Source organism: Fusarium phalaenopsidis (genome assembly GCF_050370095.1).
Source record: "Fusarium phalaenopsidis strain FUZ10S chromosome Unknown contig_32302, whole genome shotgun sequence".
Classification (NCBI taxonomy): Eukaryota; Fungi; Ascomycota; class Sordariomycetes; order Hypocreales; family Nectriaceae; genus Fusarium; species Fusarium phalaenopsidis.
The window spans coordinates 933,158-951,375 of record NW_028145405.1 but is presented as its reverse complement, the minus strand read 5'-3'; the positions used below and the strand labels follow the sequence as shown (position 1 = coordinate 951,375).

Below are 18,218 nucleotides of genomic sequence, written 5' to 3'. Positions count from 1 at the left end.
ATGAGCTCCAAAGACCGCCTCCTCCGAATCTCCGGAGTGTCGGCCTGACTCGCCCGACACGGCCGATCGCGCGATACGCGGGCCGCTCGCTCCGGCGGCTGCTCAGAAAGAGAGAAGGGAAACGTCTTTCATGCAGGAGGCAAAAAAACCAAAACTAAGGCCTGCTTACAAGTGCGATTGTGTGATTTTGGCGTTGATGTCGAAAGAGACCCATGACGTGTGTGAGTCTGGGGTGAAGTGGAGTTGTTGTTGCCCGCAGCAGGGTCCTGGCGTTCTAGCGGATGGGTTTAGAAGCTTCAGGGGCGTTGTTGTAGAAGGGGTCCCCTCCATCCCAGTGTCTGGGACTGTGCTGGAGGGTGTGCCTGGCGCTTCAGGCACTGAGGTGAGCTCTGCCTGAGGGTGAGGCTGCCAGCTGGGAGAGCTCCACTTTCGGAGGTGAGGTCCATCTGCGCGTGGTGACGCGCTTCTAATTGAAGCTTCTTAGAGAGCCCCGCGCATCGTGACCTAACTTCCATTCCCTATTGTTTAGATCCGTACGGGGTTAACAGATACATTTAGCGCATCGTTATTGCAGTGTTTATTGCATCGCGAGTCCTTTTTAGCAATCGAGAGGGTGTCTATAACCGCAATCGTCAACTCCCGAGAGGCGCCTTCTTTGTATCGACATGATGGACGAATCAAGAACGCACACCTTGGATGACGACGAGCTCAAGGTCCTGGAGCAGACGCTTAGCAAGCTGGCACAGCTTTCTAGCAGCATTCAGAGCTTGAAGGCGGACCTCATGAGGAGTAATCCACTACCACCGGCGTGCGCTTCTCACCTTGCATCTTTCTCCGAGTCGCAATAGCTAACTTGCTACAATCCAGATCCTCCCTTCAGGCCTCGACCCAGATTCTCCAGCGAAACCTTCAAACCGTCCTCGACAGTCTTAACGAAAACTCGGAGCTCTTTAACCGCATGGCCATCCATCCTTCGCCCAACTACCCCGGCCGCACACAAGAAAACGTCCTCACCCAACTACTCCGCAAGAAACTCGAGCCCGATGTGGAAGAACTCGTTATCGAGGGTCGAGAAGTTGCCCGCCTCGCCACACCAGAGGGAATCAACGATCTTCAAGATATCTGGCACGAGTTACGACAGTGGACGATCGACCGAGTGACGGCCTACGTCCGCGACGAAGCTAGCGACGTATACACGGCAGAAGAGCGGGCGGCAGGTGTAGAAAACGTGCGCACGGGTCTACGCAGGGATCTCGAAGATGAGGACGAAGATGAGGATGAAGAGGAAGACGACGATGACGGGGCGGCCCAGCAAAAAGTGAGGGGCGCTGAACCAGAGACGTTGCTGTGGTTTGCGGCGAGGGGAGACTTTGAGGTGCCGCGCAACGTCGAGTATGAGCGGAAGAGGGATGTGTACAAGGGGCTTCAGGGTATCAACGCCTCGCCTTTTGATATGCCGGCACAAGGGATGTAGAGATCCATTGGTTGGACAGGTTGCGACGATATATTCGTGATATTACGAGGAACTACAGCATGGCTTGGTCAAGGCCGCTATGCAAGTCGCCAGTGTTCAAAACGAGTTGGTCATGGTACATTCAGCTCAAGTCTTGGAAAGATAAGCTGACAGCTGCTTAGCGCTTGAGGGACAGCTTTGACGTGCAAAGCTGATAGGAGTTTTGGGGGTTAGAACTTTGGGTGGGTTAGATTCCTTTCTATTGATTTGACAGTATGCAGGTCGCCAAAAGCAGGAAACAGAGAATTAGCATTGGTTGTTTATTCTTGTCATGTGGCGTCTCTCGTGTATTAATCTAGATGCATGCCATCCATCCCGGTCATGGCCACGAGCAATGGCTTCATTGCTGAAGATTCCAACAAGACGCCATCTGAGATCCTTCGCTGAAAGTTTCCAATGGCGGGTCATTCCATCAAGGGCAATGCCATCGGTCAAAGTTACCAATGCTGGGTACTCCCATCTCCAAGTTCACTCCCAATTGGACGCACTGGATAACCCCTCCAAGCACAGTACGGTATCCTCGTCGTAAGCTGACCTTGCTGTGGCTGACGGTCCCTTCTGGCCACAGCCAGTGTCGTCACTCCAACGTCCATGGCGCGAAGCTAGGCCATTTGACTGCTCGCATTTCCCCGCGTTTCTTGACAGCGCATGGCTGATGCTAGTGCTCACGAGGACGGGCGGAAATGGTGGGTGCAAAATAAATGCGACGGTCCTCTCTCGGTGTGTGGTGAATGCGTGTGTTGGTGTTTTTTTGACTGAGGAACATGAGTCGGTTACATATACCTTTGCGTGAGGAGCTGGCGTTGAAGCTTCGGTTTGCTCATTTCACTGCTGTCTTGCCATCATCATCTTTGTCATGATGGAATATCAATTGTGTCGCAGTGAGCGACCGCATACTCAAGACTTCTTGTACGGATCATTGGACATGGATATCACGAGCGACGATGCGACGCCCCGTTCAGTACCTGATCTCCCAAACGAGGGTCATGAGAGAAAGCTTACCCTCCTCTCTCTCCCGCTCGAGATCCGTCTTCACATTTACCACTGGCTTCACCTCATGAGCCCCGTCCGACATGCCCAGCTCGCGCCGTGGTATCCCACCCCCGTGCACTGCCAGTACATCCTCCGGCCCCTCGACCACGAAGCAGCGCCCGACGGTGGCGAAGACATTGAGGCTCAGGGCCTGCTCTCCCCGTACCGCCCGCTTTCCGGTCTCCCGACGAGCCTCCTCCGGGCAAACTCGCAGATCTACCACGAGGCCCGGCTGATCCCCTTTTCGCAGAACGAGTTTGTCTTTGTCAACTGGTTCGCTTCGGGGCTGTGGGCTGCCCGCGCCTTCACACGGGCCCTCGCTCCCTGGCAGCGCGCTGCCTTGCGGTACGTGCGCCTCGAGGTGCTCGCCCGGGATGTGGTAGTCGGCGGCGCGGGCCGGGAGGAATGGCGGGCCCTATGCGGCGAGTGGGCCTCGGGGGTGCGCGGCCTACGGATGAAGATGGTGCTTGGTGCGAGCACAGCGACTGTCTCCGGACCCTCGGCGGGCGGAGGGGTGGGGCCCCGATCGGAGGCGGCACGGCGGTGGGTCGGCGAGGGCCTTGGCTTGATGAGACGGCTCGAGAGGGTTGAGATGGAGGTTGTGGCGCGGGGGATGAGCGATGAGGATAAGATGCTGTGGTGTGAGAAGCTGGAGAGGGAGCTGAGGGAGGGAGGACTTATGTGGGTTGTGGTTGTGTGCACGGAGAAAGTGCAGGAGAGGATGGAATGGATCAAGGGTGATGTTGCGTGGAAGAACCAGGGGGGTGCTTAGATGTTGTTGCTGTTGGTTTGGGAGCCGAGGTTGGAGATTGGCATTGTGAGTACGATATATGACTGTATGATTAACGTCTGTATGTAATGGGATATGTATCGGTGGAGTTGTTGATAGGTTATTGAAGCGATCATTGAGGCAATTCTCTCCGACATCCGGACTACATCTCACCGTGTCACTAATACATTGAATACCCTCCCCCATTGACCTATTAACTTGCATTAATCACACAGACTCACTCTGAATCCGTCATCCCTCAATGCCGCATCCGGTCATCGGCCACCGACAATCCGGAGATGAAGACAAGAACGGGATAATAATCTGTGCTAAAAATGCAGCTAACTCGGAGGCACACGAAGCCTGCGGTAAGCACAGGCATTGTGCATGTGACTTCGCGCAACTCTCGCCCGCCCAATGGTCGGCGTGAGTCACGTCACACGTCGTCAGTCACGGATCCTCTGCAGCTCCACGAAGCGATAACGGCTTTGTCTATTGAGAATTGACCGACTCTTTGATTTCAGTGACTGACTGGTTGTTTCTTTTTGTATTAATATTCTCATATATTTGCTGCCTGGACCTTTGATCCATAGACGACTTGAAACGTCATCTTAACCCCGCCTCCACTGCCTCCACCTTTGGTCGACTGAGCTTCTGGAACGAGACGACGACGCAGGCTGTGAGACTTGGCAGCATACACGCACATACACGATGGAGGCTCGGTGTCAATGCGGTTCCGTGTCTTTCAAGACGCCTCTCCCTCAGCCGCTGGCTCTCTACATCTGCCACTGCAACGCGTGTCGACGGCAGACGGGCTCTGCCTTTGGGACGTCGGCCATCTTTCCTCGGTTCAATCTGCCAGCAACCGATCAGCTGAGTTGTTACAGGTATGTAGGCAGAGGTTAGAGTCACTTGGATATGTAGGCTAATGTGTTTGGCTCACAGTCGACCAACTGAATCGGGACATCAACTCTACTGGTGAGTAGTCGAGGTTGCCTCTTCTAATTAATTATCGATTGACATTGTATAGTTACTTTTGCCGCAACTGCGGTACTCGTCTCATTCACTCGACGCCAGTATGTATATCTCCAACTCTCACCACAGGACCAGACTCACCAACCCACAGACCAAAAACGTCGTCTCAGTCAAAGGAGGCTGCCTCGAAGGCCTCGACTGGAAGCGTGCCATCCACATCTGGACCAAGAGTGCCATGGTCCCCATCCCAGAGGGTTCTGAGACGCACTCTGAGGAATCGGGCTTTACCGACTACGGAACGACGCAGGAGGACCTAGATCAGCCTGGAGACCTCGTTGGTAGTGGAGGGTGCAACGACCCCCCTAAGAAGAGCGAGGACGTCGTTGTGGGTGGTTGTGATTTGAGCGGGTGAGCTTGGTGTGTAGGTGTTTGTGGTGCATTAGAGATACCTGGTGGGTTGTGAGATGAGTTATCGGAGTTGATGCCTTGGAGATGGGGAAAATGTCATCTCAACATGAATCTGATGGAGTAAAGTCTTGAGAGAATTATAGGCGCAATACATGCGTAGTGGGTATACAATGAAATCTACACTCTTGGTAATACATAAAATCTCATAAATTCCAGTCTTGCTTAAACCAACCCATCAACGCTTTCCCCGTTGCGTCCATCCTGTCTGTTTCCTTCGCGGCTTTCCTCATTCGCACCACCTGGCTTGCTCACATCCGAGTGCTTGGCAGGGTCAAACACATACATGGGAAACTCGAGAAACAGCGTCCGTTTGAGAAAGATGGGCATCTTCTCATATAGCTGTGGTGGGAAGGGGATGAGAATGCTAGTACGGTCTAGCCATCGCTTGTAACCTTCCCAGTTATTTCCCTTTTCGTACCGTGACTTTGCCTTAGGGCGCTCGGAAAGAGGTAGGCCGGAGACAAACATGAGGAGGATGGTGAGGAAGAAGGGGCCTAGTATGGAGGCGTAAAGGGCCTTGTATGCTTGGCCGCCAACGTATCCATCCGCGGCTGAGGATACAGCAATCATATAGATGGCTACTTGGTCAGTAAGAGTCGATCGATGAAGCATTTGGACTTACAAAATTGCATGATGATTTCTCCAAAGTAATTCGGATGTCGTGAATAAGCAAAAAATCCCTTATCACAAACATCCGACCCATTATGCGACTTCCTGAACTGGTACTTTTGCATATCGCTCACACTCTCCATAACAAACCCAATCGTCCACAACACAACACCAGCAATATCCCTCCCTGTGCCAAAGTCATGCTGACGATACTGCGTGACGTTGGGACAGTTGATCAGCGTAACGGGCAGAGAAACAGTCCAGACCCAAAACATCTGAAAGACCCAGAAACCGAGAAAAGGGAAGAACTTGTCGCGCTTGTCGTCGAAGCGGTCATCCTTGCCCGTCTTGAGGATGCGGAAGAGGAGAAAGCCCGAGAGGCGTAGGGCCCAGATGATTAGAAAGAGGGAGGATACGATTTGGCGGGCGCGGTGGTGGCCGCTGAAGGAGAGGGTGAGGATGGCTAAGAGGGCAAAGTTGGTTCCTCCAGCAAAGTCTGGGTGATGTGAGTAGCTATGTTTTTAAGGGAATGGTGGATGTACCTGTGAGTTTGTCGAATTTCAATGTAAAGGCTATAGCAAAGAAAAAGAGTTGGTAGGCGACCGTTATGATGGCGGTGATGCCTAGGTAGTAGTTGTCAAGGACGTGTACGACCGTCATATTGACTGCTAAAGATGCTTGAATGGTGCAACTCCCATTTCAAAGAGTGCAATTCTTTTGAGAATAAATAACTTAAAGAATCGCACTCGCATTCGCATCAAATAAAGTCAAGCATGTCATGTTTATCATCGACGTTGAGCAAACAATGTCGCATTCTGTTAGTGAATGTCTTGGACCCTGAGTGATGACGTCGATGAAGTTATCCCGCCATCGGGCGCAGCAGGACGGAAGTACCCCGCCACGTGTTTCCGCGCGGAAAGGTACTCCATACACTTGTCGGAATTAAACGATCTTGAAAGGACAACCGATCGAGTTTATCGTTTGACGATCCACGGCTTGCTCGGATCTACAGTAACCTCAACGGCCCAGCCACGGTCGAAAGGCACTTTACGCGCTCTCTCCCTTTACTTCTTCTCCTGGTCATTTTCTTGTCTGCCCGCCAAGGCTTAGCTCCATCCAAGTCAATGCGCCCAATGAACCAGGGAGGTTTCACTTCCGTCTCGCCATTGACGGAGAATTTTCGAGCCGCGTCACTTAAGCATAGACAGGGGTTTTTTTCTCCTCAGCCACAGCGGAAGACTTGCCGAACACGTTCTTTTTGACAGGTACAAGAAGCAAGTGCACAATCTCGGTAGGATGCGTGCGTTCCTGCAGCAGCGTGTGCCCAGAGTCTTGGGTCTGAAGGCGCTTGTCAAAACTCTTGGTGAGACTGTATTGTCTTCATCTGATGTTTGACTTGTTGAAGGATGGTGGTATCAGATTGGCGCCTGCAATCGTCATCATCTCGTCTTACTCCAACAGATGATATCGAGTTGATATCGACAATTCAATTTCACACAACTCGTTCCCTTGAGTCAAGTCTTGTATTTCAAGAAAAGTCCAGACCCCCCCGCTCCCATAAACTAAATGGCACCATCACCGAGTCCACCGCTTCACCCGTTCACCGCGCCGTCTCAGGCCCCCCCTTTGAACCCCCTGAACCCCAACCCACACCCTAGCTTTCAACCCATACCTCGGGACGGTTTGAGCCTCAGTCGCCGATTCCAGAATCAGTAAAAAATGCGACCCTGGCCTTGGCGATTAAGCCATGCAAATCGTCCCATTTTCCCTCTCTCCTCTCTCTCTCTCCCGTTGAGAACTCTTCTTCTTTCCCCTCATGCCCGTCTCTCCTTCGGCTGTTGAGAAAACCCCCTCGTTGATCTATCACGTCGCGTGTCTTTCGGGCTAGGACCCCCCCCTTCGCCAATCTTTTTTGTGCCGTATTCCCTTCTCATCTGCCGCGGGCAACTGTTTCAACTTTGGCCCAGTGCCTTGTCGTCTTTTGTTTAATGCTTGCGTCGGGATAGTTTCCCCTCTTCCCTCAGTCACTCGTTCAAATATTCACCTGCCTTGTTAACCCTCGTCAACCAAAACATCCCAACGGCTGGACTGTTGTGTCATTCTTTTAACCCGAGCGTTGCGTTGCGTTATATCTAAGATACCCTCTAAGAAATAATCGATATGAGGCTGGTGGCTTGGGGCCTCTGGCTCGCCTCTGTCCAGGTTGCGCAGGTGGGTTCTCCAACTTTTACCATCCGTAAAGATCGACAACTGACACTCTCTTAGGCCGCCACTAGTGGAAGGTTTGGACATAGGTCTTTCAGGAAGAGACAGGCTGTTGAAGAGCCCGCCGCTCCCAAGTTCGAAGGGTATGACAAGTTGCGATAGCATCGTCGATAAGACTAACACTCATGTAGACTCCGGCTCTCCTACGTCACCGAGACCACCACCGAGAAAGTGACGGAGACTCAGGTCATCGTTCAGACTGCCCAGAATGATGCCGTCGCCGCCGCCGAGACTGTCACCGTGACCATCAACCCGCCCGCCGTTACCGTCACTATCAACGCGCCGGCTGAAACTGTTACGATCAATGCGCCTCCCATCACCATCACCGAAGTCGCCGCGGCACCTGTGAGTTGCTTTACTAAAGACTCATGGTGAAGCTTTGCTAACGAGCGACTCCAGCCTCCCATCACTGTCACCGAGACTATCACTTCAGCTGTATGTTGTGTCATCCAAGTATTCGAATTCTACTAACAGGCAAAAGGTTGCCCAGCCGTTTACTGTTGTCGAAGTTTCGCCCATCACCATTGTCGAGGTCTCTCCTATCACAGTTGTCGATGTCGTCACCCAGCCCGTCCCACAGCCGGCTGTGACCGAGACGGTCACTGTCGCTGGAGAAGCTCCTGTAAGATCCCTCTCTGATGCTTGAACGTTATATGCTGACTAGGCCAAGCCCCCCGTCACTCTTATCGAGACTGTGCAGGCTCCAGCAGACAGCGCTGAGGATAACAAGACAGCGGGACCAGGCGTCACCACTATCCCCATCGCTGAAAGCGCCCTCCCGACAACGACATTCTCTGAGGATCCTCTGGCCCAGTCCCGCGTTGGAGAATCATCCTCCGCTGAGACGGCATCTGCTAAGGAGTCAGCAACATCTGCTGAGGAGTCGACTTCGCTGGCCCAGGCCTCAACTGCATCGGCCAAGGAATCGACTGCCAGCTCCAAGGCATCGACAACCGCCGCGAAAGAATCAACCACCGAGGTCGCCAGCGTCCCCAACGACACTACCAAAGCGCTCCCGACGACCGAGGCACCAGCTGCCACGTCTGCCCCCGCCATCCCCGTCATGGAGAGCAACATCATTCTGGGGCCATCGCCATCCAACGACGCAGCAGCACCCGCACCCGCTCAGCCTACCGGGGGCTCCAACTCGCTCAACCTTGGTGACCTAGCACCCGACGCAACTGCAGACGCTGGTACGGCCTTGCCTGCCGTCACGGCCGAACCAGAAGCCGAAGAGCCCCGAACCCGTGCTCCCATCAACATCTCAACCCTGTCCCTCAGCAGCGCGATCAACTTGGGAAACCTTGGTGGAGGAGGAGCAGGTCTGCTCAAAGCCCGCGCAACGAATGCTCCGTGAGAATATGTCGGTAATGTGGTGGTAGAGTAGGAGAGAGGGAATCGCTAGTCGATGGAATGCGAGCGTGTGTGTGGTTATCAAGATACCTCTTCCCAAGGGCCCTATGCTAATTCTTCTGCCCTGATAATAATGTGAGCGAGTCTCTGGAGATTTGTGTCAATTGTGCCTCCTTCTATGGGTATCATGCCATCTTGTGTCCCTTTTCCGGTCCTAAACGCCAGTATCGATTCACTTTTTCATTTCTTGTCTGGTCCTGCGCCCCTTGACGCCAGCTTCATCTTCTTGGCCTGTCGCTTGCTCATCGGCTGGGCGTCCTCCCCGTCACTCTTGCGCTTCTGATTCTGTCCCTTGTTCTTCTTCTTTCCAGTCGCATCCAAGGCCTTCTTTCCATCATCGTCAGCATCGCCTTGCTCCTCATCTCGCTTGGCAACCTCGACTACATCGATGACCCCTCTAAATCCACTCCTTTTAATGCCCTCATTCACCACGATGGAACGGGGTATCGCGCCGAGGCCCTGCATTCCCTTTTCGCTGTTCAGGCCCCACACGTTCAGCAAGTTGACCACATCCGCAGGCGCGCGGAGTGATAGCGCATCCTTTGCTTCACTGCTAATCATGATACCCCGACCGCGTGTCGCCCGCACCAAACTCGTGACGTTGCTGATGAAGTTTGCGCGACCTCGAGCGTCGGCGGCTAGGGCTTGGCTATAGCATACCTCGAATCGCACTCCGCGCGTTACGGCAGCCATGCAAGGCTTCGGACGAAAGTGGAACTGAAAGTGCTGGGTAAAGTCCATGGATATTATCGGCACATCGAGGGTTAGGCAGGCATTCTGAAAGGCCTTGTCGGTAAGAGGTCGGATGGCGAGGATATCGTACGCAGCAACGAGGGAGCCCAGGCGATAGTTTGAGGCCGCCGGGTCCGTGAGTGGGAGTGTCGCGCGGTGGAGGATGTTTGGGAGCTTTGCGGACGATGATGGCAGCTTGGGGAAAGGCGCGACAGGGTTGGCAGGGAAGGGAAGGGTGAGCTCGTGGCTCAGGGCGACTGTTGAGTAGCCGAGGGAGGTCGAGAGGGCGAGGGTCTGGAGGAGCTGGTCGGGGGCGGTCGAGGGCGACCAGGCGATGTTAAGGTCGTAGAGCATGGTGGGTGGTGGTGGTGGGCTTGCGCTATGGTGTGCAGGAGGAGCGGTTGAGCATGGTAGAGCTAAAGCAGTAGTTGGGATAACGTATCGTCGTCTCCTTTACGATTGGAAGCTTTATACCAAGGTGAAGCTATCTCGACGCTGGTTCAATGGCATGTGAGTTGAAGCAAAGAGTTGCACGCGATGGATGTCTGGTTTGGCTTTTTTTTGCGGGACGTTGTACCTTCCCCGTCCTAATGGTTGGTGGCGCCGGATGTCAGGAGAAGCTGTGGTCCGTGCGCCCACGAACCTGCCGCTAAGCAAGCGCGACTCGTCCTGCCTTCGTCATCACCTTCTTTCCCCAACAACCAACCAGGAACAGCATCTCGGGTCTGTAAAGCTGCAGCCAGTTTATTACTCATGACCTTGAATCTTTTATAACCTCACCTCTATAAACTTTGAACTCTTTCCCCTCTGCAACGTTTCCCCGCATATCGGCCGACTACTCTATCCCAATCCTCCGACCGTTATTCATTCCTGATCACGTCTGCCGACGTCTGTCGCAGTGAAAGAAATCACCTAGAACCCACGCCAAGACCTGCGCCCCCTTGTGACGACGCCCAACCTTTAACTTGGGTCCGACACATCTCCGACACAACCGTCCTTCTACATCATCTGATACTCGACCGTCGACTCGACCCGATCGTATTTCATCGTCGTCCCGCTTACAGACTTGACAATGTTCTTCTTCTTTGTGTGCGGAGAGCACACCTTCCGAAAGGAAGTCAAAGGCTATGAGGGCATGGTGTGCCAATGCCACCACTGCGGCAACATGGCCGCCCACGTCACCAAGAGCAATCCTTGGTTCACTTTCTGCTGGATTGTACGTCTCTGCCTTATTCACCTGCTAAGCTCTACTAACGTGGTGATTTTGCAGCCCGTCATCCCTCTGTCCATCTCTGGCTACACCGACGTCGCATGCCGCATCTGCAACTTCCACCAGCCGCTCGAGAATCGACCGGACGTAAAGGCCATGGCCAACGGCGGAGGCCCACCTCAAGGCCAGTACTACCCTCCACAGGGGCAACCTCACGGACAACAACCCATGCGATACGGTTAAGACGAACGGACGCTTCGTTGTGTGCGCAGTTATCCAGGAAACAAGCCGCCGTGAGCGTAAGCCTATGTGGATATATATTGCTAGTAGGGGTAATTTGGGCGCTTGTCGTTTTGGTTTGTGTTTTGGGATTTAGAGGCAACAAGCCTGGTGTTGTGGCGAAACGGTTCACAGGAGACGAAGGGGATTCTATTACAATCTTGCCATATGTTGGAAGCGTTGTCGGGCCGTGCCTCTGTTGGGAGCATGTCTTGCTCGTCAGACATGTCTCTTGGACTAGCCATGGTCCTTCGTCATGGAAGAGTCTGCAAATACGATGCCCGAACCAGTTCTGCCACGGCAGAACATGGTTCAAGACACTCTATCCTAGGCATGTTAACAATTGGCCGGGAGTCGGCTCGACTTGCTCTAGAACAGGTACGGACTACCGACCTACGCATGAGACAATCAAGCTATCTGTTCGACTAGAAGGCCGGGTAGTCCCTTCAACATGTCTGGAAACGGAGGATTTACCTACCCAATCGAATCGACCTTTCAGGCCTCAAAGACACAACTTGGTTCTACTTGACCGACCGTCAAGGGTGAAAACAATATTCATACACATTCAAGCATCACAATAATTAGGTGTCCTTTGGGTTTTTCTTTTTCTCATCTCTTTTATGTCTCTATCTATGCCTTCCAAGGCACTCGCTACCTTTATCTCCTATCTATCCATCCTTTATTTGCCTCAACGCTCACGTGGGTCCCTGAACCACATGCTCAGCACATGCAATCATCGTTGAGGATAGTAAAATGATTTAATTATCATTTGGGACACACAGAAGGGGAGGTCCGGATAATCCTCTAGCTGCATATCATCCCAAGAGTGAGGAACGCCAGGATTCTCGCTTGGCTTGGTGACATCGAGAATATGTTGCTCTGCCCGCAGCCTCCTCTCCCTCCCCACCGTCGCCCAGTATTGGCTCTGCAAAATGCTGCTCTCGGGCTGCATTTCCCTCTTCCAAGCCATCAGCGGTTCCTCTTGAGGGAACGAGAAGTCCTCGGAGCTCAGCGCCGAATGGATCAGGCGCCGCCAGTCATCTCCCAGGTCGTCATCATACAGGACGAAGCCTGTCCTGACCCATCCCTCGGGAACGAAGGCGGCATGAGTCCAGTCTTGAACACCAACGACACGTCCCTCGCTTGCTCCCAGCTCGCAGTGGAAAATCACGTTGTGTGGGAATAGAAAATTATGGGCAAACACGAGCTTGGAGCAGTCCAGACTCATGGTCACGCAGTTCTCGAGCATCGCCTGAGGCGTGTTACCGACCACCCAGTGGTGAAGGAGAAAAGAACCGTCACGCATGCGGCTGCCATTGACGCCCCCAACACCCTCAGTCCTGTCCCGCTCCCACGACGCGAGCTCCTTGCAGAATCTCGCGATCTGGCTCACGCAGCGGTTCTTGTGCTCCGCGTCCAGGTTGTTCCGGACCCTGTTGAGGGGCACGCCATCAATCTTGCTATAGATGATGTATTCATATCCGTCAAACTCAAAGTCACCGTAGACAGTGGGTGTTGCAAGGCTCAACACCCGCCCCTTGAGAGCTCTCAACGTGTCCGCCTCCTTGGTGTCCTGGTTCCCTACCCTGAGCTGCACCCTGAGCACACACTGGCCAATCTCCCACATGGCGCCCTCCTCCCGCCAATGACATAGAAGCTTGAACCTGCTGGCATCATGGATGGGGCTTGAGTGCGGTCGCGGGTTTGGCGCCTCGGAGGCGTGGTACCAACCCGCTCCGTCGCCGACAGGCCAGCTGGTTCCGTCCTGGGGTGAGTCGAGGAGCGTGACGAGGAGTCTGCCTTCGATGACCCATGTCCTCTCGTCGACCTGACGGAAAGTCCGGTAAAAGTGGACGTATTGTGGGAGAGTCGTGGGGTAGAGCTGGGAGCCCATGCTTGTTGTGTTTTGTTTAGTTGCTGAATGGTTTTTCTGAAAGATATTTGGTGTATGTGAAGTGATGTCGTGAGTTGATGTGCGAGATAATTGTTACTGTCTGAGGAGCTCATCAGATGATATTTATAAGAAGCAGATTCTATTTTATCAACATCTGTCCGTGGATCTGAAGAGTCTTGTCCACACAGAATAAACTCGACACAGGCAAACACACGTAAGAGTATAAACTCTCTCTCGCCATATAGGCAGGAACATGCTTTTGATGCTATACATAACAGCAGTGAGCAAGCATGCACGTTTTGCACGCTTGACCGAGCAACGTGGGCTCATCATAATCTGTATCCTCCTCGAGTGAACAACACCTGAACCTTCTACTTGGATTCTTGAGCCACTGCATCTCTTTGTGCTCTGCCGTCATGTTGGAGAGGGCTCGAGCTCCTTTTCCTTACCCAATCCTCTCTTGGCTGAGGGAAACACAAAGGAGAATACCCCTGAACAGTCACCAACACGCCAGTAGCAACTCAAGCACACAAAAATATCATCCAAGTGATTATTTCTCATTGTCCCTCTAGTCAATTCCAAGTAACAATTTTCGCTACGGTACTATGTATCACTAGTGTCCCTACACCTATCAATAGTGTGTTTCATATATCAAGAATATGCACGAAACTGAAATCCCTTCTCTATACATGTTGCAACGTGGGTATCCTAGCCTCCTACGGCAATACAAAACTAAAAAGAACTCATCAAATCATTCAATCGCTCGGTATAGCATCAAGCCCCTGATGGGCCTGAATAGTCCCCCTTGCTCATCTTCAGGCTCTCCTCCATCGCCCGTCTCAGCTCCTCGTCTTCATCCTCCTCATCTGCCTTGCCTTTCCCTTTCATCATCTGCTGTCTGTACTCCTCTTCTGCCAAACTCTGCTTCTTGACATATTCCATAACAATCTCCTCCTCGGTCCTCTGGCTCGCCTCCTTTGCCATCGCTTCTTTCGAGGCAGCGATGGCGCGTTCAAGTTCTTCATCGTCATTGTCTCTTGGGGGAAGAGGTGGCGGGTTCTTTGATGCTTCAATAGCGCGCTGCAGCTCTGCGTCTTCATCGTTGGGTGGCTGTGATTGTGGTTGTGGTTGTGGTTGTGCGAGGGGAGCCGGTCGGGGAACAGCCGTGTCCACGTCGAGTTCCACGAAACCAGATTCCTGGGGCAACTGTGCGTCGGCAACGAGACTCTGCTGAATGGCCTGCTCGATGAGAGCCTGGTACTCCTCATCCGTGATTTGGTAGTCTTGGTCTTCGAATATCGACGGGTCCTTGAGTGGAAGCGGGGGAGCCTGCTCTGACTCGACCTTTTGTCGCACAGCCTTGACGCTCTCTCGAACGGCTGCCTCGATCATAGCATCCTCCTCGGCATTTCCACGCGAAGTCTCTAGAACGGATGCCCGGATAGCTCTCTCGAGCTCGGCATCTTCCGACAAGCTCGTCTGTATACTCGAGGAGTCGCTGGCCGTAGGCGGTGGAATCGTGACGTCCACATAGCCCCTCTTCCATGCCTCCTTCTCAGCATGAAGCTTCTTCCTCTCATCGAAAGATAGCTTCCTTGTATGTAGCCATCCAGTACGTGGGCGATCAAACGTGGAGTCGGCTCCTCCGCTGGTCGGCTGCGGCTCTACCGGTAGCTTGCCCGCCACCTTCTCTTTTCTCTTCATGGCGTAAAAGTTCTTGAGGTCGAACTTGACATTGTTCCAGCGCTTGACAACGTCATCTCTCTCCTCAGGGGTCGATTCCATCATCTCATGCTGACCTTGAACAGCTCGTGATGAGACGATGTAGTTGTGAACGCTTTTGGTGAAGAACTTATTGATCTCGGCGTGAACCCCCTGCATGGTGTAGGCTGGAATGCCCCAGATACCTTGGACAAGTCAGTATAATCTCAAATATCTCCACCTCATTCGACTCACCTGCTGCGGGCTTCGCGACCAAGCCACCGATACCTTTACCGAAACCCTTGACTAAGCCTTGTACTCCCTCCTTCTCAGCTCCTTTCAGGGGTTGTGTGACAAGGCCAGCAATGCCATCGAATACTCCATAGCCAAGTTCCTTGCCAGCCACCATGATTCCAGAACCGAGACCAGTAACTTTCTCAACTGGCCGTATAGTGTCATCATTGTAAAGTCGTGGCATGTTTCTGAAGCCTCTGGCAAGACCCAGACAAAAGTTCATAGGCGTCTTGGCACCCGTGGACACAATCCTGCCAACTCCCTTACCAGTACCTACCGCCGCGTTAAGGGTCATGTAGTTTGTGGGTGAGGAGCTCCGGTCTCGATGGCCTCCAAATGCTTGCTTCAACTGGTCCCTTGATGGCCTATGAATTGTTGATCCTTGGACATTCGAGGACCCAGGGGACAAAGGCGTCGAGAAGGTGGATGAAGCATCGCTCAAAGTGGGCTGAGATGCGTTAGAATGGCTAGTCATGGCGAGCGTCGAGTTCACAGTTCCAGTCTCCGAGGCGCTAGGTGCAGGCGTCAATCTCGAATCTGTTTCGGTTGTTGGAGGTGTGAGCAGTGAGGTCTCACTCTGCGATGCTGCAGGTTTTTCGGGGCTTTGTGGCCGATCCTGTGAAGCTTCAGGCTCTTTAGTCCGTTGCATACTTCGGAAGATCTCCCTGGGCATATCGGCGATGGCCATTCCGATACCTCCAAGATCAGAGACAAGGGACATGGTGCAGGCCGAGATGGGGTCTGGCGGCTGGTCCTCGGTGTTGTACTCATTCGGGCGATATCTGCTCTTGATTAGCGTAACACTTCCAGACCTGTCCAGGTGGCTTACAGCTTGAGGTCGGACCACTGAAGTGAGCCGTCATCGACCAGAACCGCAGCAGCAAAGGGGCTCAGCCGCACCTGAGTTCTCCTTACACGCCAGGCCGCGGCACGGCTTGGTGACACGGAGCATCGCAAGTTGTCCACGTTTAGATGATCGTGGAAGCTCTTTCCACCCACATCAGTGCCCTTCTCTTCTCGAATCTTGGCTCCTAACGCCTTCGCTTGCTCCAGAGTCTCAGGGCGAAGGCAGAATTGAATAGACTCGGCCAGCTTCTCTGCCGTCAACGCCTTGTAGGGGACCGGCTCGGGACCTGCGTTAGCTCTTGCTATCATGGCACCCCAGAACGGCTGGTCACCGAAGAATGGAACCACAATCGTGGGCTTTCCGGCTTTGATACCGGCAGCAGTGGTTCCTGCGCCGCCGTGGTGGACAACACAAGAGACATGCTCGAAAAGCCAGTCATGAGGCACATTTCCTAGCATGTACACACCATCAGGTATGCCAAGTTCGTCAGCGCCAAGTCCACCCCAGCCCTTAGATACCAGGGCTCGTACACCCGCAAGCCTGACTGCTTCGAAGATCATTTCAGTCATGGCGTTGGGGTCGTCGACGACGATGGAGCCAAATCCGATATAAACGGGAGGTGGACCGTCTCGCAGGAATGCCTCAAGTTCTGGATCTGGTGTGTAGGAGGATGCTAGGTTAAGAAAGTAAAAGCCAGCAATGTCGATATGTCGACCCCAATCATTGGGCTTTGGGATCAGAGCTGGTGACCTGAGTTAAAGTCAGAGGTGTTTTCATTCAAGCCAGCGTATATACTCACCAGCAATATGTCCAGGAAATCTGGAGCCTAGCCAGTAGGCCAGGAGCCCAGATCAGTGAAAGCGGAGGAAGATCCAGGGCCTTTTCTCGAAATCGGTTGATAACATCGCCTAGGCCTTGCCAAGTCATCATCTCGACAAGTGTGTAAGTCATGTAGTTGGTCATAACATCATCCGTGTTAGAAGATTGAATGTTGGCCAAGGGGTGAGGAAACGCCCTTGTGGGCGACCAAGGCATACTAGACGAGTATTAGCAGGTGCTCTTTCATAAAGGATAGAATAACTCACGTAAACATCATGTGCACTGGAATTCCCATCTTTTCAGCAATGTGAACATGGGCAAAGCTAGGGGGGTTCGCAATGATAGCATCGGCGACAAAAGGCTCTTGACCTGCGCCAGATACCTCCAATGATGCATCCAGAGGAGCATTCTTGGCATGAGGTGTCGGGGGTGGTCCAAGGCCGTCGCCTCCTTCTATGCAAGATCGCCAGCAGCCGAGGAGAATATCCTGGATACCCTTTCGACGCTTGCTCACTTCGCCACTCGTAATAGCATCAAAGCCAGGCATCAAACCAGGATGCTTGACCATGAAAGCCATCAGTTCAGCGGGGTCACCACCGATATTAAAAAATTCGAGGTCATTCTCTTCGACGAATGTTTGAAAAGTAGCATGTGTAGCAATTCGCACTCGATGTCCGTATGTATCTTTGAGTACTTTGCCTAGGGCGACAAAGGGTTGGACATCGCCTCGGGAACCGACAATCTGTACGACGACGTTGAGCTTTGGTGGCGGTGTCTGGCCTGGGAGGCCGCCGAGGCTTGGAGGGATGTATGCGGGAGGAAGGACAGGAGGTTCAGGTTCGGCGGCGGTGACTTGTCGTTGCAGAGTCGGGGCAAGGAGATCGGCGAGTCTTCTGTTCTTGGTGTTGATATTGATATTGACTCGGCCATCGCCTAATGACATCAGTTAGGTGGGATGTTTCCATGATAGCTGCACACATGCTGGGTACGTACCCGTCACCTCGGCGCCAGCATCAAAACCAGGCTGAGAGAAATGAACTTGATCGTGGCTCTCTCCATACGGCGGTGGAGCGCCATCACCAGGGTCGATATCGGGCAACTGAAAGCCATCTGTGACAAGGGCGTCTGCCATGTCATTGCGGGGGAAAGCCTGTTGCTGTTGCTGGCTCGCAGCAGCAGCGGCAGCCTTCTTCTCGTCCATGACTGCCATGGCGACAAGCTTGCAGTTATCGACGGAAGAAAGAGTAATAGAAGCCTGGCATCCAAAGAAGCTGGGCGGTTACTGTACTGAAAGTGGGAGATGGAGGGGTCTTGTATGAAGCTCTCATGGTGGAGCAGAGAGGAAGGTCCCGTCTCGTAGTGGGGGAACGACTTGAAACTGAGTAGCATCAACCTCCT

The 18,218-nt window shown here is 53.2% G+C and overlaps 9 protein-coding genes across 9 annotated transcripts; 5 read left to right on the top strand and 4 right to left on the bottom strand.

Moving 5' to 3' along the window:
- Positions 1–668: 668 nt before the first annotated feature.
- LRP88_07689 (RNA polymerase II mediator complex subunit MED8) lies at positions 669–1,474 on the top strand (the record flags this gene model as incomplete). The annotated part of the gene is made up of 2 exons (XM_083244208.1): positions 669–808; positions 868–1,474. The coding sequence occupies 2 exons, from the start codon at positions 669–671 to the stop codon at positions 1,472–1,474; spliced, it is 747 nt and encodes a 248-aa protein (XP_083098702.1).
- An 895-nt stretch (positions 1,475–2,369) lies between these two features.
- Positions 2,370–3,317, top strand: LRP88_07688 (uncharacterized protein; the record flags this gene model as incomplete). Its single annotated transcript, XM_083244207.1, has 1 exon — positions 2,370–3,317. The coding sequence occupies one exon, from the start codon at positions 2,370–2,372 to the stop codon at positions 3,315–3,317; it is 948 nt and encodes a 315-aa protein (XP_083098701.1).
- Positions 3,318–4,025: 708 nt separating this feature from the next.
- Positions 4,026–4,701, top strand: LRP88_07687 (Mss4-like protein; the record flags this gene model as incomplete). The annotated part of the gene is made up of 4 exons (XM_083244206.1): positions 4,026–4,201; positions 4,260–4,292; positions 4,345–4,390; positions 4,441–4,701. 4 exons carry the CDS (start codon positions 4,026–4,028, stop codon positions 4,699–4,701), a joined length of 516 nt encoding a protein of 171 aa, XP_083098700.1.
- A 218-nt stretch (positions 4,702–4,919) lies between these two features.
- LRP88_07686 (uncharacterized protein) lies at positions 4,920–6,026 on the bottom strand (the record flags this gene model as incomplete). The annotated part of the gene is made up of 3 exons (XM_083244205.1): positions 4,920–5,308; positions 5,380–5,850; positions 5,909–6,026. The coding sequence occupies 3 exons, from the start codon at positions 6,024–6,026 to the stop codon at positions 4,920–4,922; spliced, it is 978 nt and encodes a 325-aa protein (XP_083098699.1).
- A 1,500-nt stretch (positions 6,027–7,526) lies between these two features.
- LRP88_07685 (uncharacterized protein) lies at positions 7,527–8,988 on the top strand (the record flags this gene model as incomplete). The annotated part of the gene is made up of 6 exons (XM_083244204.1): positions 7,527–7,577; positions 7,632–7,714; positions 7,763–7,976; positions 8,031–8,066; positions 8,122–8,253; positions 8,302–8,988. The coding sequence occupies 6 exons, from the start codon at positions 7,527–7,529 to the stop codon at positions 8,986–8,988; spliced, it is 1,203 nt and encodes a 400-aa protein (XP_083098698.1).
- A 236-nt stretch (positions 8,989–9,224) lies between these two features.
- LRP88_07684 (RNA-binding RNA processing protein RPP1) lies at positions 9,225–10,130 on the bottom strand (the record flags this gene model as incomplete). Its single annotated transcript, XM_083244203.1, has 1 exon — positions 9,225–10,130. The coding sequence occupies one exon, from the start codon at positions 10,128–10,130 to the stop codon at positions 9,225–9,227; it is 906 nt and encodes a 301-aa protein (XP_083098697.1).
- Positions 10,131–10,848: 718 nt separating this feature from the next.
- Positions 10,849–11,229, top strand: LRP88_07683 (uncharacterized protein; the record flags this gene model as incomplete). Its single annotated transcript, XM_083244202.1, has 2 exons — positions 10,849–10,992; positions 11,047–11,229. 2 exons carry the CDS (start codon positions 10,849–10,851, stop codon positions 11,227–11,229), a joined length of 327 nt encoding a protein of 108 aa, XP_083098696.1.
- A 769-nt stretch (positions 11,230–11,998) lies between these two features.
- On the bottom strand, positions 11,999–13,159 carry LRP88_07682 (uncharacterized protein; the record flags this gene model as incomplete). Its single annotated transcript, XM_083244201.1, has 1 exon — positions 11,999–13,159. The coding sequence occupies one exon, from the start codon at positions 13,157–13,159 to the stop codon at positions 11,999–12,001; it is 1,161 nt and encodes a 386-aa protein (XP_083098695.1).
- Positions 13,160–13,933: 774 nt separating this feature from the next.
- Positions 13,934–18,030, bottom strand: LRP88_07681 (uncharacterized protein; the record flags this gene model as incomplete). Its single annotated transcript, XM_083244200.1, has 6 exons — positions 13,934–15,066; positions 15,116–15,936; positions 15,984–16,751; positions 16,801–17,037; positions 17,087–17,753; positions 17,814–18,030. 6 exons carry the CDS (start codon positions 18,028–18,030, stop codon positions 13,934–13,936), a joined length of 3,843 nt encoding a protein of 1,280 aa, XP_083098694.1.
- Between the last annotated feature and the right edge of the window lie 188 nt (positions 18,031–18,218).